Source organism: Opisthocomus hoazin, chromosome 1, assembly GCF_030867145.1.
Source record: "Opisthocomus hoazin isolate bOpiHoa1 chromosome 1, bOpiHoa1.hap1, whole genome shotgun sequence".
Taxonomy (NCBI): Eukaryota; Metazoa; Chordata; class Aves; order Opisthocomiformes; family Opisthocomidae; genus Opisthocomus; species Opisthocomus hoazin.
In genome coordinates this window covers 96085813-96109013 of record NC_134414.1, presented here as the reverse complement: position 1 = coordinate 96109013, position 23201 = coordinate 96085813, and the positions used below count along the sequence as shown (strand labels likewise).

The 23201-nt window shown below is 35.6% G+C and overlaps 1 protein-coding gene across 2 annotated transcripts in view; it reads right to left on the bottom strand.

Annotated features, from left to right (window-relative positions):
• Positions 1-23201, bottom strand: part of IL1RAPL1 (interleukin 1 receptor accessory protein like 1) — an 808300-nt gene that overhangs the window by 371704 nt on the left and 413395 nt on the right. For both annotated transcript variants that reach the window (XM_075429945.1, XM_075429954.1), the window contains one exon: positions 6869-7148. In XM_075429945.1, coding sequence (XP_075286060.1) covers positions 6869-7148 — 280 coding nt within the window. The remainder of the gene's footprint in view (positions 1-6868; positions 7149-23201) is intronic.

Here is a 23201-nt window from a genome sequence, read left to right as displayed (position 1 = left end):
CATAAGAGACAGATTCCTTGTCATGGTTATCAAAGACTTTCGCAGAAGAACTTGGAAAAAGCTCAGACAAGCTTACAGAGTGGAGGAATAATGAAGGCACAGTCAATTGCCTCCCCTACTCTCTACACACTGAATTAGCACAAAGGAGGGGACCAAGGAAAGTCCATCTCCTGTGTCTGATAAATGTTCTCCTGAACTTGCACTCCACTTGAACATGCTGTCAGAGTTGTTGGCTTCTGTACAAAGACCTGTAACGGTGGTTAAAACATTTAAATAGCTCAAATGGTGCAGACACCTCCACCCTTATTTTTTTTCTGTTTTCCTTTTCCATCTCCTCAGTTTTCTTGCCTTATGGCTCTGAATGCCTATTCACTAAAAACCTACAAAGCTGCTGTCTCTGTGTGGGCCAATGCTCTAAATCAGGACCTCTAGCTTTCACTCAAAAGCATCCCAACAAATGCAAATTATGAAAGCCTGCAAATCTGCATTCCAAAATAGTTTGGAGTAATTCTATATCTGTTTCTAGTGCTCTTTTTCTGTTAATTACCACTGTGATGATACTTACTTAAAGGAACTAACAGAATAGCAGGTTCTTCTGAGAGATATTTCTGTGTATTGTTAGTGCATTTGGTCTTCCTTTAAGAAAGCTTATTTTTGTCATCTATTGTCAGATTTCTTTGTTACTAACATAACTAAATGTAACCAGGGATCCCACGCAGATCTAGCGAACACCATGTTTTTGAACTTGTAAGATAAACTGTTGTAAGGCTTACTTTTAATGTATTTTTTCTTTTTTATTGTTTTTGATTTTCACAGATTTCACAGCTCGTTGTTATCTGAATGCTTACTCTTTTCATAAGATAATAATTGGTAAAAACTGTATGAAGAAATAAAAATATTTATAAGTGTGTATATATAGGGTGTGTGTATATATATATAGGGTAAAAGCCCTTCCTACAGTAAGACAGATTTTTTAAATGGTTGGTACCATGAAATGGTAATTCCTATTTGTAAACATGTTTTATGTTATTCAAGATGATGAAGAAATGGTGCTTGCACAAGGTTTATGAAACACTAATTGTATTTCTTTTTTCCTCACCATTTCCTTCACTAAAGCAAAGATTTCCTTATGGACTCTGTATTCAGGATCTTCAATAATGCATTAAACAACTGTGTGCATATGTACTACGTCTAAGTTCAACGTATGGTTTTGGGGAACCAACAGAATGATATATATAGAAATGAATATGCTTCTTAAAATGAATAGAACAAGACTTTATAATATCTGAAAGAACATTGGTAATTCAACATGTTACTGCAGGAGATGAATAGCCTCTTGAAAAACAAACAAATAAACAAAAAATTAAGGGAATTTTCCGTAAAAAGACTTTGCATATGTTGTTATCTTGAACTTCATATTTACCAGCTCATGTTTATTTCACAAAATAACTGTGCTGATAATAACGCATCATGCATATAATTGCTATTATTTTAACTAGCTGTACATAAACAAGCAGTTAAATAGTTACATTGGTTAAGCTATAATTGACATGAGCTGTCAAAACTAGATCTGTTAAACTACTGAAAACTAATATTTTTTTATTTGAAGATGATCAGCACAGGAACACATTCTACCTAACAGAAGAAATTTATGCTATCTAAAATTAAAATGAATTTTCACATGATGAAGATAAAGGACTGTTTTTCACAAATTCACAGCAATCTCAGGTTTCCAATCATGCCTAGGAAAAAACAAATATATTCTCCTACAGTGTGATACTTTTCAGAGATTATTCAAAGCAGTTTTAGTTGAAAAGTTTTTACAGGAAATTGATGTTCTTTTATTTAAATAACCTCTAAAAGTATTCTATTTTATTTCTGTCTTAAATAAAAAATGATATACTAACAGAAATATATGGTAGGGAAGTTATGCGATTCAGCAACATAATGCCTGTACGTGTGGATGCATGTGTATACGTATGTGTAAATATAAAAACAAAAAATACAACTGCTGTGGAGTAGAGATATTTAAAACACAGCTAAATAGCAAAGATTAAAGCTCACCTAAAAAAATTAGTTTAAAACACTATTATATTTGAAGCCTCTACCTTCAGAAGGTAAGGCCATAGCAAAGATAATGAAGCTAAATACAGTACTCGACAATAAACTCTCTCCCTCCCTCCTTCCCTCCCTCCCTTCGTTCCTTCCTTCCTAAGTAAAACCAGAAAATTCTATATGCTTCACTGCATTTCATTCTTTACCTCTTTGTCTAAAACGCTAGATTGTGCGTGACTAAGAGAAACAGTTAAAGATTCACAAGCAGATGCTCAAGTTTCTTACTGACTATGGCTGCAAATAGATTTGAACCATCTCCACAGCTGCTGTTATTCCCTGTTTGAACCTGGCAGTCACCTGAATTTGAAACTTCAAAGCTGAATATCACTGAATGGACTATAGGCAGTATTTTTAAGGCTGATAAGTACCTAATGAATTTATTTTATGTGTTAAAGTTGGAGGTTTTTTATCTGTGATGTAATTTATAACGCATTATTTAAACTTCTGTTGTTTGTTCTATTTTTGTCTGGATCTTATGCTTATTTTATAGCCACTCTCCTGTTTCTGAACAAGGCTTGGTTGCTTGTATGCATTTTTTTCCATTAAATATTACAGCTTACCAAAGCAATTAATGCTTTTAAATGTCCAAACACATAAGTATGCACAAAGACTCAACTACAGAAAAGCAAATGGGCTGCTACTGCCTTCATTATTAACGACAAATAGAGGACAAAGGAAGACATTACATGTTTTACGTCCAGATTGATTTCTACAAGGAAGATACATTAGCTCCAAAGTGAGAAATTCTAGTTACAGATGTAAAAGCAACCTCACTTTAAAACATGGGTTTAAAAACAACAAAGTCATTTAGTTAGGAAGAACATATTCAGATTCAGCAAGATGTCCAAATTGCTACATATACTGTAAACGGTAATAAAGGTGATTTCTAAACACTATTTAACTGACATACCAATGCAAAACTCTGGCTGAACGCATCATAAAAACCTATTTTGTCTTACGCAATACAACCCGTTATAGCAGTTTAGCATAAATGCCAGTCCAGCCTTACTCTCGCGCGCCACTGACCTGATGTTAGGTCAGCTGGTGTTAGGTTGGGCCATCACTGGAGATATTGTAATAGAAGTTTCCAGCCAGGGAAGAAAAAGATGAAAACATGGAGGAAATGTAAGTTTGCGGGAACAATATTTCAGCTTTTTTGCAACATTAAAGGAGGCAGAAAGTTTGACAGAAAGTGTTTAGTACTTACTGTTATACCAGGTATACATATGCACTTTATTTCTGGGAGCTTGAGTTGAATACATACACTAACTCTCTGAGCATCCTACCTAGTTATATTTACTGCCCATATATGATAAACAATAAACAACCGTGTGATGTGACATCCACTGAATGACTTAATATTTTATATCTTCTGCTTCCTTAAAATTGCAGCACACACAAGTTGCAGCAGAATGGTACAGTGTTGTACCTGAAACAAACTACATTATTTTCCTCTTTGAAAGCAGGGTATAAGCCCACACATTTTCCACCAATCCACTCATAGTCCTTGTATTGACTGTAGTAAGCTGATAGCTATTTCTGTGTATCTCCTCTTCTCCAGCTATGTGTGTGCAGCAGTGCATTGATAATAAGGCTTAGTTTTGATTTTCTCAATTATTTTATGGTAGCCAGCTTCCCGTAGGAAGAAAAGCAGGGAGAAGAAATTAAAGGTCAGAGTATTGTGAACAGTAGTGAATAAGGATGATGGGCGTTTCTTTGTTTCTGAAGGAAAACAAGCCAGCCTTCACTACTATCCCTAGGTTAATTTCACTAAAGATGTGAACGTTTCTACTCAATGAAACCCTATGTTTCTGTTGTAATGCAGTCACTGTAGAAATTAGTTTGGTCCACTAACTACCCTTTTAAAATTATTTGTTTAGTGCCATACAGTCTGTTCCAGCATGTTGTTCTCTCTACTTCCCATGCAATAGATGTATTTTTCTTCCTCATTGTCGGCACAGGTAGCCAAGGCACAGAACCGTGAAGAAGGGAGCTTCTGAGCAAAGAAAATCGTAAGTACTGGACTGTTTCACCCCTTCAAGTAAGTCTGAAATAAAAATTAGGCAGAGCCATTTATTTGAAGTGCAGTTCTGCTTTTGCCCATTTGCCCTTTACAGCCTGCCCTCATTACCTCACAGGTACATCTCTTCTCCCTGCTCTCCTACTCCAGTTATTGCAAGCACTACACTGAACATGTTTGCTACTAGGCAATTATAAGCCTCCTAACTGAACTTCTCCATTGGGTCTTCAAAACTAAAATAGCTTATAACATCATTCTGAAGGCATTTAAAGCCTTCACCATTAAAATAAACAAAAACTTCAAATCTGTAAGAAAAAATTCCTAAATCCTATCCCTGAAACCTTCATTGTGTTCCCTGAAAAAAATTACAGCTCTTGTTCACTAATTCTTCTCCAGATTCTTTGGTATATTCTACCAGTATCGAAGCATAAAGTGACAGCGAGACTGAATATTCTGATTTCAGTGATGAGATTAAACAGCAGTAGACAGCTATTTGATCTGAGAGAGTTTTCTGGACATTTCCGTAGCAATAACTATGGAAGTACAGATAGAGCACATAATTTTGCCAGATGGCATCAGTTCAGCCTCTTAGATTTTTTTTTTTTTTGTCAGATAATCACTTTGTAGTGTAAGAATCTGAAGGAATGGGAAAATGAAAGAATCTGAAGGAACGAGAATCATTAATTTCAGATTAAAATGTTAAATACATGTTTATCTCAGGATACATAAGGTATTAAGCTTTAAAATTGATTCTAAATGGGCATTCAAAACTGTTTGAAAGTAACCTTTGACAGTATGCACAAAACATACATAAAAGAATATATTCCTCTGATACTGAAATGAGGACTGTGTCTTCTACCAATAACCATCTTCATCATACATTTTTAAAGATTCTATCCAACAAATCTAAAACTGAAACACTGATTTAACAACAAGCACAGACTTCTTATTACCAGCCCTTTAACCAATGCTTGCTTATTCTAGTGGGTCTCCTCAAGCTGAAAGGCTTAACAGTTCATAAGAATATTCAGGATCACAAACTAATTACTTTTTTTTTTAAGTCTATCATCAGTCTACAACATATAAGGACTCACAGCTGGAAATTAAGCATGTAGTAAGAAAGCAGTATGTAGCTTAAAGCAGATTAGAACATGCCCTCACCCACCTCTAGATTAAAAAGAAATCTGTTTAGAAAAAGCATGAATACAAGTTGACATGATAAACACATTTTAAAGTGTGACTGATCATCTAAATTCAGCATTTATGTATACTTGATGGAAAGTGCAACAGCAGATGTTTAAGGTTTACTTTATCTAAACACAGGGGATTAATTATGATATTTTAAATAACACTTTGGAATAATTGACAAAAGTGTTTCAATTTTCATGGCTATTGTTACACACTTATCTGAAAAAATATTGATCTAAACACAACTATTCTCTTTAAGTAGCATAACATATAGTATTTTTGTTCTTCCATTTTTAAGAAAACCATCATGAGAATCATGTTGGAAATGCTATTGAACAAATGATGTGATACATAAAAGTCTCACAGGCTATGCGAAGAGGTCAAAGAACAAATATTTTTTAAAATATCATCTGGTAAAACTCTCCTTCACCACACACAACCCAGAAAGCACTCCCCCCTCATTCCGTTAAAAAAAAAAAAAAGAAAAAAAGAAAAGATGATAGACATTAAACATCTTCAGGTGCTTGTAAAACAATTTTCTTATTTTCCTTATTTTCCTCTTCCATCAGAATAACTTCATTTTGTGTTCCTTGTCTAGCCACTCAGTTGCCTTACTTTTTCTTTTCGACTCTTTCTGTTGTGTAGAAGTAGCAACACCATTTTTATAGATATGCAGACAGAGAGAACCACTGCTTCATCTGTTCAACTAATTGCAATAATAAATTGTTTCAAACCTTTGAAAAATTAGTAGCAACTCTTCTCTGTACTTTTTATGTACAAATTCTAATTTGCATAATTTCAAATCTAGTGAAAATCTAGTACAAGACTGTGAGACAATATGAAAGTGCCTAGATGATCTTTTTGACTGCAAAGGGTTGGAAAAAATATCTCACTGCAAACTGTTTTAAAGATGCACAAAGAAGCCGAATACCTGTTTCAGAAACCAGGAAACAGAATCTAGTTCAAGTTATGGTCACAAAGCTTGATGTATCACAAGGTTAAATACCTTTGTAAAATATCTGTTATCCAGTCTCTATTATCAGATTAAGCCATATGTGAGTCTAGAGGATATATCCCTCTAAAAATGCTGAAATTCCACCTTCTGTTTTCCTTGATGCAACTACATAACATCAGATAACATTTTTTTACCAAAAAAAAAGGCAAATTAAATGAAACCATTACATAAAATCCATATAAAATTATATCTGAATGTGAAAAAGAAAATTCTTACTTTAGGATAATGATTGTAAGAGTTAAACCAGAATCAGAAGCAGGAACAAGACTCATGTATCCAGTCACATCCATCACGCAGATTTTGGATTTTGTTATAAATGACCTTGATTTATACAAAACACAATTTTAAATGTTCAAGACATTCAACAGTAATTTCTACTTAAACATGAAATCCTTCAAGGAAGGGAGTACCAAAAGGAGAAGAAAAAGGAACACGCTCAGAAAACATGTTTTTTTGGCACAAAAGTCTCACTGTTAAGAGCCATGTTTCATATCTGGTTAATTAAAATGCAGTATATTAAAATACTGTACCTTATAACGCATGCATAAAGCCCGCTGTCTTGTGCCACTGTTGGTCGGAACCAAATTGAGTCTTCTTCTTTGCTCATTCTAGTTCCATCAAAAGCTATAGGTTCCTCAAAATCTCCAGGTCCAGAGCTTTTGTACCACATCAAACTAAGTCCAGCACTTTGGGCCAGAGAGTAATTAGCTCTAATATACCCATAAAAGAGAGCACATTTTATACGAACAGGTTCTCCCACTAGGACTTGATATTTCTTGTAATCCACAGACCAGTCAGTGCATCCATCAGCTAAAAGAGAACAGAAAATGGCAAGAGATTATCAAAGGCTTCAGAAAGCACTATTCATACACCAACCTTTGTTGTGGGAAAGCATTGCATTTGAGAAAAGGCTCATTATGACTAGCAGTACTCTTTTGATCCCTGAAAGATTAACTGCATTTTCACACCACTAACGTCATGTACTTGTCTATGCAGAATAGAGTTATCATGAGATTTTGTGTTCATTGTTGATAATTTCTGAGATAACTGAACAATTGCTTTTTTTTCTTTTGTGGAACTCCAGCAAGACCAGTTATAAAATACTGGAGTGAAATTAGTGCAACACAGAGGCCACGTGGTACGCAAGGTGTCACAGTCCGTGAACTGCATTAATCAAATACCTTCAGGGTAACCATACAAATGAAAGAACGTATTAGTCTCAGAAGACATTAGGACAAGGAGCTGTGGCCTGAATCAAAAATTGAAGAAGTTCAAGTTAGATTTGAAGGAAGAGAAGACACTGTCTTAACAATAAGAGCAATAAGAGCAAATGTGCAAAAAGACAGTTCCAAGTAAATTACTATCAGTATTTTTAATGGATTATTCAAGAACAAACTAAGCATATCTTACTTGGAATTCCTAACTTTCTAGAAGTACATTAAAAATGAATTTAAATTATTAACATTTTTATTTTTTCCTGTCCTCACTAGCAATAATTCTAGAATAATTAGTCTTCACCTTTTGAATAATGTCAGCCAGTACCAATACTGTCCCATAACAACTGTTCATGAGAAGGAAATACGAGATTTGTCTGACCTTCAAAGAAACTGAAACCCCAACAACAAAAGAAATCCATCCTCCCCCGCCAAAATTTTCAGTTAAGAATACCAAAACAACAGAAAGTTTACAGATACAATGGCTTCCTTAAAAGCTTATGGTTTTATTGTTAAAGAGTTTCAACCATGGAAATTCACCATTAGGTTCATGCACTTAAAAATTCGATGTCCAACCTCAACCAGTTAATCAGATCCCTACTCCAGTCAGTAAAAAGCAATCAGTAGATCTAAAGAACAACTTATTTAATCTTACAATTAATATCTGCAACTCTATAAATATTTAGTCTTTGAATTTGCCACTTCTCTTTGTTAAAAATGAAAGAGCTTGGACAGCTAGCTAGCTTAGAAAATCAACTTTTGCACAGCTAATGTTGAATGCATCTCACCCTGGAGTTGGTTGAATACTGACTTTAACGGAGAATTCAAGCTATTGTGCAAGATAAAGCAGTATTAGCACTTTAAAGATAGACAGTATTTTTATCTCTTATTTGGGAAAACAGCATGCCAGTTAGCAATATTTGAGATTTACATTTGGATAATACCACAGTACTTACTATACATAGAAAAATAAGAAAGACACAAACATCTCCGCACATCACTGAAAGATGGAGGAAAAAACTTAGAAGCTTTAGAATCCATTTGCATTGTGAACAGAATTCACACAGAGAAATATTTCATCTGTCTCTGGATTGTCTCCTGCTCTGTTTACTTCAAAGACCAGGAAGGGACAATTACATGTCCCTGTTCCAATTTTCCTACCCAACAGTCTCTAAAAATTAGTAACCTTTACAAGACCTTAAGAAGACATAGATGTACTCTTGCAGAAATTGAAGTGAACAGAGACAAGGCTACACTATCCGCTTCCCCACAGGACTTAAGAAACTAACTTCCATTTATTTCAGAATTCATTTACATCTTTGATCATTTCATTGTTTACTTTTCTGGAAGAGCGCTCTTTCTCTGATCTGATTCTATTTCTCTCTGCTTCTAAATGCCCATGCCAAAAATGAATTAACATGCAACTCTAAGCAGCATTAATTCTATTATATAAGTTACCAGGTAACAGCCTCTTCATCATACTTTATTATCCAACTGTAATCTTGCCTTTTACTGCCTAATTAAGTTAGTACACTTCAGTTTATAATATTAGTCTGCTAGTCATGTTTTCTCTCTCAGGATATTCAGTTCTAATGGTTTCCAGTTCCTTGATCTTGGTGAATCAATGAAAACATATTGCAGAATAACACCAGCTCTGTTTCAACCCTTCATACTGAATGAAGGATTAACTATGCAGAGCAGATATCCTTGACTTTATTTCAGCATGCTATTCCTCATAAAAAAGTGCTACGAATCAGCTGCAGTCCAGTTTAGTAGTCTCAGGCAAACATGCTAGCAGGTACTGTATTCTCAGCTACTAAAACAGAGAGAATATTACCAAACTTTTAAAAATTAACATTACCAAAATTCAGTTCCTGAGTTTTAAGGAGAACGTTAACAATAGTCTGAATATGTAGACATTGTATTTACATTAATGCTCTGTGAAACAGTTATTTCAAATATATAAATTGGATGACATTTCTACGGAAAGAGAATACAAATCAAAAACTTTTGAATGCATGGAATTGTCTACAGTTTCACAGCAAGACTTCATGTCACAAAGTACAACCAACATTATATTTTAAGGTAACTATCTACCGAGCTATTTCATAGTTGGCACTAGCAACATCAGTATGTCTCACCAGATATCTTAAGACAACATCAGCTCAAGTATATGCGGATACTGGTATGTTCACAATATTTTTGAAGGTTTGGAATTTATGTTTTAACTAGTGGTGTACCCCAGGGGTCCAGTCCTGTTTAACATCTTCAGTAATGATCTGCTTGATGGGGCAGAGTGTACCTGCAGCAACTTTGACGATGACACAAAACTGAAAGGAGCTGCTGATACACCAGAGGGCAGTGCTGCCATCCAATGGATCCTCAATAGGCTGGATAAATGGGCTGACAGGAACCTCATGAAGTTCAACGAGGGGAAGTGCGAAGTCCTGCATCTGAGGAGGAACAACCCAATGCACCAAGATATGTTGGGGGACACCGAGCCGGAAAGCAGCTTGATAGAAAAGGACCAGGGGTCCTGATGGACACCAGGTTGAACATAAAACAGCAACATGCCTTTGTGGCAAAAAAGACCAGTGGTACACTGAGCTCTATTAGTCAAAGTATTAGCAACACATTGAGGGAAGTGATCCTTCTCCTCTGTTCAGCACTGGTGAGGCCACGCCTGGAGTATGGTGTCCAGTTCTTGGCTCCTCAATACAAGAGCGATATGGACAGACTGGGGACAGTCCAACAAAGGGTCATGAAGATTGTTAAGCGACTGGAGCATTGCTCCTATGAGCACAGGCTGAGAGCTGGGACAGTTCAGCCTGGAGAAGTGAAGGTTCATTGGGGATCTTCCCAATGTATATAAATACTTGAAGGAAGGCTGCAAAGAGGACAGAGCCAGGCTATTTTCAGTGGTGCATGGAGACAGGACAAGAGGCAATGAGCACAAACTGAAATTCAGGAGGTTCTGTCTGAACACCAGGAAACACTTTTTGACTGTGAGGCTAAGCCCTGGCACAGGTTGCTCAGGGAGACTGAGCAGTCTCCATCTTTGGACATATTCAAAAGCCAGCTAGACATGTTCCTGGGCAAGCAGCTCTAGGTGGCCTTGCTTGAGCAGGTATTTGGACAAAACGACATCCAGAGGTCCCTTCCAACCTCAACCATTCTGTAATTCTGTGATTTATTACACTTTAGATTCAGTGACAATCTTAAGAAAACATTTGTTCTCTACTCAATGTGATCTTTCAATGAAGTGATCATGACAGTGTTTCTCTTCCTGCTTACAGAAATATTACCAGTTAAACTCCGCCAACTCTGACATTTAAGTCACTTAGAACTGTACTAACCTCATTGCAGCTGGAGGCTTTAATACCTTAAAAATCTTCCAGGAAATACCTCACACTACTGCTTAGCCAATGTGCCTTCATCTACGAGAAGGTGCTAAAGCAATTTTGACAGATTTAATAGAAGTTCATCATTCTTATCATGACACAGACACCCTTCTGTGATATTTTCTGCTAACAGTGATATTTCAGGAGATAACTGTCTATCTGTGCTTGAAATGCTCCTGTTCCACTGTAACTGAGGAGTATAAACAGAGGCTTAAAACCAAAAAATGGAAAGAAAAATATACTGTCATGTTTTTAATAATGAGATTACTGTGAACACTCCGGCAGATGATAGCATGCATGCACTGTAACTGACACTTCCTGCATACACTCTGCCTGTGGTGTATAAAGTACACATGCATTCTTCAGCCTAGGAAAACTTGGACGTAACAGAAACCTAATTAAAGTCCTGATTTCCAAATTCCCTAAAGCATGTAAAGATATGTTTTCAAAGACCCAAAGACTAATTATATTCACGATGCCTTTTACATTCATAGAAATCTTTAGATTTTTCTGTTGCCATTGGCACATTAAAAATGTTACATATTTGCATGTTTAACACTTGTGTGACTGCCTTCATAAATTGGCTCAGAGAAGAGCAGAGACTTCACGTTCATCCAGACTTGTTAACACTAAATAAATTGAGGGATTTCTACTTAGTTTTACATTCTGACTGTGGTCATTTCTATTTTGACTGGATTTTCTTTATTTTCTTTCTGTATAGGTAGGGCTTTGACTAAGAAAATATCTAGTGTTTCTCTTCCTGGTAATGGCAACTACAGACACACAATCAACACCTACATTTGTGCTGGCACAAAACAACCGTGGAAAAAAAATACACTCAAGACTTATCAAAAGTTTTATTTCTATCATCATATCATGAAGTAGTCAATCATATTTTATTTTGTTTTATAGATTGGAAAATATTTGAATAATTCAACAGCTTTGAAATTTCAGAAATGCCTTCAAAGGAATGGTTGTAGTCCCTGATCTCTATTTTAATATGCTGCAAGCTATTGCTACACATAATAGCACAGTACAGGGTCCAGGATGAATATCATTCACTCAGTTATTTCCTTGAGTGATTTCAGGGTATGAAGTAAACCACACTATATCAATGTCCTTATAATGAGATCGTTTCACCGGATAAACAAGCTTCTTGCAGGCTGTACCTACTGGTAGAACCCAGAACACAAAACATTTAACGTTACTGAGAAGGTCTTCCCCTTCCTTTTTCAGGTTCATGTGTATCATTTCAAGGCAAAATTCAATGCTGAAAAGGAGAAAAAAACAAAGATAATAAATTCTGGGTTCACCGCTACAGCCTGGCTTCATTCAAAGGCTTGAATTCAATGTATAGGTTTCAGAGTTAGAGGTTTTTAAGTTTCCAAGACATCAGTGGAAATCTGAATTCTAGAGTTCTAAACAATTTAAACAGTAAAAAACTGTTCTCGTAAAGTATTTATAACAACAACAGCAAATTATCCTAAATGTATCGCATTTAATAACATTTGATAAAATAAAAATTAACAGATCCATTTTTTTCCTGCTTATCAGTGTATGCAGTTTTCTTCTTAAGGTCATTTCCTACAGAGAAGTTTATGCAATGTCACTGTGCTTTCTATTTATGTGTCAGACTCTTCAGGGTTTTTGAAAACGTTAGCCATTTGCAACCAAATCTGACAAAGAAACAATATCATAAATTTTTAAAAATGGGTAGGTAAATCAAAAAGCACCAGATTTTGTTCCTAGAGCCAGGAACTTGTTGCAGGCATTAGTGGATGCAGAAATAAGACGGTAGTACATAGGGAGAGTAAATATGATGGGTAGAGAAAGTGAACAAAGAATATCATAGCAGTGCAGGTAAGATTTGTGGGCAGGGTATAGAAGTATGGAGCATAATCTGTAAAAAAACCAGTCTTCCCTTAACTAGCTTTTCATAAAACAGCTTTTCAGAACTGTATCAAGTGATGCATAAGACTAATGATTACTTTAATTAAAACAATTTTCACAATAAGATTTTACTATCAAAATCACAAAGTTAAAACTATCAGTCTGTTTGGGATTATCTCTTTTTACACTCACAGTTTCTTTTTGCTTTTCGCTTAGACTAGCTAGCATTTAAAAAAGAAAAAAAATCAAGATTTTATACATTATAGCACACCCATTACAGTGCCTAAGCCAGTTAGCTCTATGCAACATAACACATGGCATTCTAGTGTGTGTTCTCATTCTGAAGAAATGAAAAGATTATCTATTTTTGGTTTGTGTATCCCTTTATTTGCTATAAATATGAACTCCAACTGGAAAGAAGAAGCAGAGCTTAGAAATGCAATGTGCTATAGAGATGAGAAAGAGAATGCGTTCAGTTCTATTCTTAGACCACTTAGAGTTTGTACTTTCAAAAAAGTACCAGTATAAAATTAGAAACATGAAAAAAATATGGATTTATCATTAGTACTAATATTTTCAAATGACCATGTCAAGTATGTTTTATACATGGTTAAATTTCCTATTGCACTGACTGCTATTACAGCTTCACACATTACTATGCTGCACTTCTGTTCGAGATAGCACTTTCATTTGGAAATCTCATTTTTCATTCTCTTGAAAACTCTTGCAAAAATTATGTTATAAGCTAAAAACTTACATATTTCATTCTTAGTCTAGAAGTGCGTAGTGGCTGGTATGGAGGGGTGCCAGTGAGGGAAAAAGATGTTGAAGGACATTTGAGGGAGACAGAAAAATTATTTTGGATACCATCATCTATTAAAGAAGTTAGCTCCTAAAAACTGCAATTGTCCCAGCCCCACCTGAGCGAAGTTTCCAAAGGGGCAGATTTAGTAGTTGAGGAACCTTTGCAAATGCACTAACACACAGGAGGCGGAGTAATGGAAAAAGAAAGCTATGGTTTGCCATAAATTAATTAAAAATGCTATATTTCTTGGCTTCAGAATACTGCACTAACACAAAACAGAGTACCTATGCCTAGGTATTGGACTACTTAGAGGCAGAATAAGCATGAAAATAACTTTATGTCTATCTGATGGGAAGCTTTTATGTCATTCTCTTTTACCTAAAACTAAATAGTATTTTTGTCTGAATTAATACTAATCCTTTAATTATCACTATTGTGTTCTAGAAAAAGTTAAAACATGAAAGATATTTTTTAGAAAAAAATAGCATAGACAGAGTAGAGAGAACCAAGGGAAGGGCAAATGCATGCAGAACTTCGTAAGTTCTTACTGCAAACCAAAAATTCTTCCTTGATGTCTATTCAGTCCTTCTTGCTTCTTTGAAACCCTTCTTTTGTCGTTCACTGTATTATGTAAGACAGGAGTCTTAGTAGACACACATTTAAAGGTAGCCTAGCCCATACTGACCTATCAGGTTCTGGTGGCTTGACCCCAGCCAGCAGCCAAGCACCCACACAGCTTCTCGATCTCTAAGCCCCACATGCAACAGGACAGGGAAGAGAATAGGAAGAGCAAAAGTGAGAAAACTCTTTGGTCAAAATAAAGATAGTTTAAGAGTCAAGAGGAAAAAAACCATGAAGTGATGCAAAGGCACTCACTTATCACCTCCCACAAGCAGTTCAATGCCCAGCTAGTCTCTGAGCAATGACTACCTTAAAAACCAAAACTTCCCCATTTTTATTGCTGAGCACAACATTATTCGGTGTGGAATATCCCTTTGGCCAACTCAGGTAGGCTGTCCCAGCTGTGTACCCTCCCAATCTCTTGCCCCCCATCCCCAAGCCTACTTACTTTGGGGAGTAGAATGAGAAGAAGAGAAGTCCTGATGTGGTGCAAGCACTGATCAGCAACAGTTAAAGCACTGGTGTGTTATCAACACTGGTCTAGTCACAAATCCGTAACACAGCACCATAGAGGCTGCTATGAACAAAAGTAACTCCATCCCAGCCAGACCGGGTAGACAGGTCCCTAACATTTCGTGTGCTTCTCTGTGCTACCTTCTTTCAATTATTCATTTTCAACTCAGAGACCATCTGTACATTTACAGTTACACCATAGAGATGGCAGCATAATGTAATCAACAACCACAAAACACATGATTTTATTTATCAGATTAATTTCCAAAGTCTGATATTAAACTGCATTAATGACCAGTGCCCATCTGACATGAACTGCTTCTTATTCGTTCTACTTACTACACATTTCTGCTTAAGGACGGTTCTACATCCTCTGTTTCTTATGTGGCTATGCTATAGTATCTGTGGTTCTTTTTGGACCTTAATACAAGTCTCTTTCCTCCCTGCTCCCCAAGCATGCTATGATTTATTTTGAAAGATAACTTCTACTCAGTGCCACTGTCATACAATTTCTATTGTTCACTATATGATTTAGATATGGAATCTCAACACTACTATGTGAAGAAAGGAAGTCTGGTATATATTTGTCTTAGATTTCCTTCTGGAACTGCAAATGACTCAAGCAAAATAGTAACCCAGCCAGAAGAGAAACTACCATGGGAAGCAGTTATACTAATTTCTAAAAATTGAACAAGCACACGTAAGGATGGATTTTAGAAAGAGGATTTCCAAGAAAAGAGAACCTCTGGATCATACTGGTGTATCATGTTGTACAACAGATGGCAAATTATTTAATCTCTCCCATAATCTCTCATTATTGAATCAGCTTCTGAAAATATATTCTGTTCTCCAATAGCCTAATTTTGGAGATTATGAGGGAGATCAAGGATTTCTTCATGTTGGAATTTCAGCAGCACTTGAATAGCAAATGCTGAATATCACAAGCAAGTTGCTGAATACTAACTGAACTATGATAACTAAATATGTGAAGACTCTCAACTTTGAATAAATATGAGAAAAATTAGTAGATTGATTCATCATACAAAAGGATTAAAATTAATCAAATTACAACACATGCATAGGAGAGTGCAAACACCTTGTTGCTGTCACTTAGCAGCTAGAAATTTCTTAAGATGCATTATCATGACTATGTGACTAGGACCATGAAGAAATTGGAAGAATTGCCACATGTACATCAGAAGAGCTGAGACCCAAAGAAACAATATTTATTTCAAACAGACTTTCAATCAAAGTATCATTTTTTACTTTAAAGTTTCAAAGATTAAAAGTTCTAACCATATAATTATTAAGTAGACATAGGCCATGATGTTGCCAGCAATAGTACATATTACAAAACATTTACGTATTTCTGTTTTTTAATCTGTCCTACATTACTTTAGCTCTTAAAATACTGAGAGAGAGCTAATATATTGAAACTGTGATCTTGGATTGACAATATCAATATTCTTTGTCAAAGTATATGTTAACTTCATACAACTCCAAGTGATTTTGATGACTACTTATTGCCTACAGGTAGTCCTACTAGACTAAGACTGTAAACAGATTTTTTTAAAGCCATATGTACGTGTCAGACAGATATTTGTGTCTACATCTGCAATTAAATAGACATTAAAATACAGTATAAGATTTAAGATCATAAAGCAGTTCTGGGAAGATTTTTCTTTTTCTTTACTCAGTATGACAAAGTTATTTATTTCTCCCAAAGCTGACAAGAATTTTTAAATAATCTTCAGTGCACGTCACTGCTTCCCTTTGATTAACTGTGTGTGCACTTGCACACAAAAGAACTGACAAAGTAATTACAGTTTTCTTGGACAGGGATATAATGTCAATATTTATATCAATAAGAGAATAAAAATATATAGTGCCATCAGAAATCCATTAAGTAAGGATTTGGTAATGATCAGTGGTTTTGAGACACTCCAGAGACATTATAAACACCTGTGGAGAGAATAATGTCTTCTCCCTGCAGACGTTCCAGGGCAGGTAAGTGGAGCAGAGGTGGCCTTGAGCCTGGGAGGAGTGAGGGAGGCACAGGGGCAGAGAGGTCTGGAAGGCCAGCTGCTCTATGGCCTGGTTACGGCTGTCATGGCACCAATATGTCGCCTGGCAATGCCCACCGTTGCACTGGGAGATATGAGGGTTTTTCCACAGGATAGCTCAGACCAGGATCTGCATTGCCCTACCATCAGACAGGAATATATAATGATTAAAGACAGAAGAAAAAAAAAACAAACTGCACCCTCCATGTAGCTCATATTTTCAGCAGGTCATACATTTACTTTAAAGTGTAGTTGCCCATTTTAACAGAGATATGTATTCTGTGTTGTGCAACTACATACCTTAACAAATTGCAAAAAAACCTCACTGCTAACAGATACTGCTAATTTTTTTGTGTATTTGTGTACTTGTATACAAGTACCCAAGGTTCAGAAAGGGATATATTTCCATTCCCTTTTGCATTTCTTTTTAATCCCCACAGCCCTTCAAAATTTTCTATGTGAATGGCTCAATGAAAGAATAAATTCTTGTTATTGCTCTGAAGGTTACTACCAGAACACAATACGTCATCCAGTACCATATCAGAAAATATATACTAGCCAAAAGAAGAAACTTAGCCATTGTCAATTTGGAATTTGTTAATTAAGTTGATCCCATTTTATATAAAAGATACTCTTATTTAACGGCTACCAAAAGTGCAGTATAACAGACTGGGGGGGGGCGGGGGGTGGAAGGGGTAGAGAGAAGACAAAAGTATGCTTGTTCCACAAAATTACAAGAAAATCTTCTATATATGTGCAACACTGGGATAATTCATCATCAAACTGCTAAAGAAAGAACACATTTGCTTATGAAATAGAAATTAATTTTTAATTGACAATGTTTTAATGATATATAGTCTTCTCCTGCACATGCTACCAAGTAGAAAAAATGGTAGTTTAAAACCAATAGGAACCTGATGAAAGACTTAGCAAGGAACAACAATATTAACTGAACTTTAAAGAGAAAATATTAACTACAGTAAATCTGCACTCCATGGATTACAAAAAGTCATTATAAATCTGTTTGTACACTTTTTTCCATTTTAGAAGAACCCATATTATTATAGCATCTGGCATTTTCCTTCCTTTTTGTGGTCCGTATTAAGTCTAGAAGCAAAAGCTTATGGAAGATATTAAATTTTGTAAATCTTTGCTCCCCAGTTTGACATTTCCTCTGTTCCCATATGCCATATTTGCCACACTTGAGACAGCTTACCAAAGAGAAAGAGGTCACCAGAGTAATACAGTAGTTCAGTACTTTAATCTCATTAGGCAAAGGAAATGAAAATCATTACTATTTGAGTTTGAGAAGAAAACTTTGCTCCTTTCACCAAAGCTTACTTTAAAGCTTAGCATACATGGTTTGGTTGAAGCAAATCTAAAGAAACAGAATGGATTTGATTGAGTTAGGAATCCAAATCCCACATGACTCAGATAAAAAGCTTCCTCAGGTACCTTTATGGACGTGACCAGCTGCATTGAATTTCAAAGGTGAAATCGAAACATCAGGGCATTTCCCTCTCCCTCCTTATGCTATATCCCGAATATGTCCAAAACAAAATTAAGAGTTATTAGATAACACAAACAAAATAGATTCTTATATTCAGCTACATTTTTGCACCCTGACTTAATGAATAGAGCAGAAATATTTTTGGAACGAAACACTGAGAACATTTTCATTAAGAAAAATTTGTCATCTTCAACTGAAAGAGAAATTTTTGATACATTATAAAAAAAAATTTTTCATTCCAGTTTAATGAGTAGACACAGAATATTTATTTCATCATGGAACTACTTTTTCCTCCAGTGCCACTTGGACTCACGATCAGGTCAAATGGTTCAGATTTGCCCTAGCAGCTATGCTTCTTAGTGGTTATCTCACACAAAATCCTTGCAGCCATAAAACCATTTGATGAATGATGAAAACTGAATTACACCACTCGACATACAAAGACATAGCACGAAAGTTGCACAGGAGAAAGGATTTGGACTTTGGACATCCTAAGCACAACTTCCAAGGTAAACAAATAATGCAATTTTATGCTGATTTACTTCAAGAGTTCTTTCAATTCACATCAAAATTAAATTTTACAGTTTGGTTCAAACCAACTTCACAAGATGTGTTTCAACTTCTCTTCACTCTAAAGCTATGTAATGCAGCAGACACCCACTGAAAACTTAAACCTTATAAATTCTGCTGAACATAAAAGAAATCTGTAATAAAGGAAAAAAAAAAAAGAATCTTGCACTGTCTCTATAGCTACAAGTTTGCATGCCAGACAGGCAAAGTGCATACTGAATGCTTATTGACATTTCTCAAGACAAGAAGTAAAAAATTCAGTCCAGTGGTGTTCTCCAGCTTCAGACTTTTTCATGAGTGTTTAACTTATGCGGTCCACATTTGTACGACATTTATGTGATACTAATTACATTCCTATATTTGTTGCTAATCATAAAGAAGTCAAAGAGAAGGTTTTTCTTTCTTAGCGTAACAATTTGCCTGGGAGAAAGGATACCATTTGCTAGGGAAGGAGTGGTAACTAACTACAGACAGAAGAAACATAGGGCAAGAAGCACAGATAACTCTAGACAGAGTAATGTTCCACGGGTATTAATTCATGTGCCATACTGAGATTAAATAAATAGATAAAGTTGGCACCTAGGTATGCATTTCAGAGTAAGGCTGGGGGACCTTTTTGTTATTGCTGTCATCTTTGTCAATGTTATGCAGCATAGCTAACTTCATCAACAGGCAGTAACAACAAAATCCCTGTGTTTTAGTTGTTTTTAACCGTTCTAAATCTTAAATTTTACCTAAAAATGCTTTCCAGAGCAAAAATTACAACTATGACTTTCGGGATGCTATCCCTTTACATAAATTGAATTTCATGGTTCATTCTTTTGCACAGGTTAAACAGATTGCTTAGCTAACCTGTAACTATTTTCCATGAGACATTAGTCTGTGCTTTCTTAGCCAGTAGATGGATGCATACAGGATATATCATCCAAAGAAACCTGGCACACAAGATCAACAGGACTAGGGGTTACAGCATCATACAGGATGGTAGTGATATTCCCTACTCCCCTATTCTGTTTTTTTTCCTTTAAAGGAAGAATTATTTTTCCTATGAAACACAAAACACCAAAATAAACAAAAGTAAGCGTAAAAAACTATGCTTTCAGTTAAGCCAAGTGCTCACATGCCCAACTGAAGATGAAGATGTTTCTTTAGTCCAGAGTAGGCACTAGGCGTGACTGCACTGGATAAACATCGTAAGAAATTTCTTACTGTCTATGCTTTAAGTTAATTGCATAGCTCATACTAAAGTTACATAAAAAAAACTGAGCTACTTTTAATAAGCGAAAAATTTTTCCGAATATGTTAAAAAATCCACTAGTGTGAAACGTTAAATAGAAATGTCTGTGCTTTAAATTAAAGAAACTGGCCTACAAACTCATACTATGTCTTTCCAGTCACTGAAGGAATGAACATTTTTATAAAGGAATTCAATGAAATTAGAAATGGTTGTAAGAGCACCTTATAACCAAAATATTCCACTAGAGTAACTTTTATTGAGTGATGTTTCACTTTGTTTGATCTCTGTGCAGCCTTTTTGCTACCTCAAATGCACTGAGGTAAAGAAAGCATGAGTATATTTTTCAAGATAAGGTCACAGAGCTGGAATAGATTTTGATCTCTGATTATTTAAAATTTCTTCAGGGATTGTTCAGTTTAGTAACTAATTCACCTTCTATCTATCCTCGCTGTCCTCTGCACATATAGGCACACTTAAATACACAATTTAATTATTAATGATGAATTTTCTGCACAGTGTAAGGAATACTGATGACACTGAAATCTGAGAGCAAACCTGAGCTGTGCAATTTGAGGTTCACCGGTGTCATAGCCTTCTGCTAATACCATAGGAATGCAACATGTGGAATGTACAAATATAGGCTCAGATTTTTGCCAGAAGAGAGGAGACGTGACTGAAGTAGACAAATAGACATAGTATCCCACCATCTGTACAGTCGAAGATCAATACATGTTTGTATGCCTGGAGAGGAAAAAAGGACTAGGGACTTATTCTGCTAGGAAACAGCTTCCTTCTTTTTGTCTTCCAAACGTAACGGAATAAAACTAAGGGGAATTAAGTAAAAAAAAGAGAATATTAAAAGTATCAGAGAGAACCAAGACTGGATAATCCTGAAAGGCAGAGAAGCAGACATATGAAAAAACAACATAGTTAATAAAGTTTTACCTGTTTGTTTATGAACACCAGTGCTTATACTGGTCCTTGTTGTTTTGTTTTGTTTTGTTTCTCCTCAGCATTCCATTCTTTTTCATATAAATTCAACAAAACACAAGTGAAGTTCCAGGAAGAGTTCATATTACCTCTCCAGATTTCCTCTTCTGGGGTAAATAATATATTAATTTAGAAAATGTTTCAGCACTAAGTTTATGCATGAATGTGTTTGACTGCTTTATGACGTGTTAAGCTTAAGGTCTCTCTTATTTTCTTTCTGGAGAGGACTGCAATTTCTGGTAGAAAGACATAAGAAGATACGGAAGAGCCTAAAACTGCAAAATTCACTTCTGAGTTTCTAGCAATTCAAATATGGGGAGGAAATTTCACTTGAATACAAGATTTGTTTTTTTTTTATAATCGAAGTATTAATTTTGCCTGGACTTCGTGCAGTTTCTGTGCCTTTGGATGAAAATAACTGGGGTGTTCCAATTGCTTCAACGGGTGTTTAGACACCAGGGTAAGTGCATGAAATGGAAGATACAGCAGGAGAGCGATAGTCTACCAGGACTCTCTAAGGAGCCATGATAACCAACCCTGAACATAAGAAAATATACACATACGCATATTTTTTTTTACTTCTTTTTCTGTAGAGATATTCACACCTATTCTGAGTGAAAAAAAAAAAAAAAAAAAACCAAAAAACCAGCAAGGTCAATTTACAAGGCAGGTTTATGTTAGGTCATTTTAGCCTGGCCTGAGCTGACTGGACATAAAAAAGCCCAATATTAGCACAGTAGAGTGCACAGGCTGTTAAGTGTTGTGCTTTGGGTTGGGAACAACTCTGTGCTGATGAAACTGCATAGCTTCCAGTCTTAAGAGCTGCAAAGTTCACAACTGTCAGTGCAGGCATCTCCAATTAATGCATAATTTCTACTCCCCTTTTGAAGATCAACTCAGTCTCTGAAAGCAGTCAGAGAAGTTACATCGACCCCTCATTCATTTTTTCACACACCTCCTCCAGCATTTTGTGACTAGTGCCATTCATTATTCCATTTTATAGTAATAAATTGGTGCTGCTCCAGTAGCAGCTCAGGATGGCTGTTCACATGGTATTTAGGCACATTAGCCAAACAGTAGGAGACATTACATGTGTCTCCTATTTCACAACAGACTAAGAAATTATATTTATCAAGCTTCTTCTCGATACAGTCTTCTTAATATCAAGGGAAACCTGTCTTTGAGAGCAGTATTGTCTCCAGCTGAGCAAAGTTCGCTACACTGCTGTGTTGCAGTCTGTAAGTAAACTTAGCTCTTATACAGGTCATCAGCAGTTTAATTACCACCTTTCTCTAAGGGTTGATCTTTAATGGCAATAAACGTACCTGAGGAAAAGGTTTAATTTTATTTGTGGCTTAGCAATAGGAAAAAAAGTTTTTCACCAGCATGAATATAAAGATAGTATCTTTACAGAAAAGACCTGATTAATATGAATGACCCTGTTGTGACAGATTTTGATATGAATCTTTTTCTTTCAGCTAACCTTTGAAATTCAAGCAAGTATTTTTCTAAAGGATTGTTTTTATTTAGAAAAATTCTCATTATGTTAACCAGAACTACAAACAGCAAGACAGAATAAAGAAAATCTAAGGTAAGATTATATGCCTCCTAAAACAGCAGTTGCAAATCAGTTCTTTAATGTGTCACTCACCAAGAAGGGTAGGAAAGGAAATTAAACGAAAACTAAAACACGTCCCCTGTGTAGTACATGTGAAATTTGATGAGATTAAACCTCACTGTATGGCATATGGTGTATTATTTCACACAAGTATTAGAGCAAATGAATGGGATGAGGCACAGAAGTATTAATCCCAAGATTCTCACAACTTTCATCCTCAGGAGTCTTGTTTTCTGTTTCCTCAGAAGTGTTTTTGAAAATGGTGACAGAAGAATGAAGGAAAGGTTATTTTTAATTGTAGGAATTGAATGATAAAAATTAAAATCCAGGTCTCATAATTAATTTGGAACACTTTACATGATTATATATGAACTCTAGACGATATGGCTTTTTATTATTATAAAAATGTTATTAGTAACTCCATAGCTAAG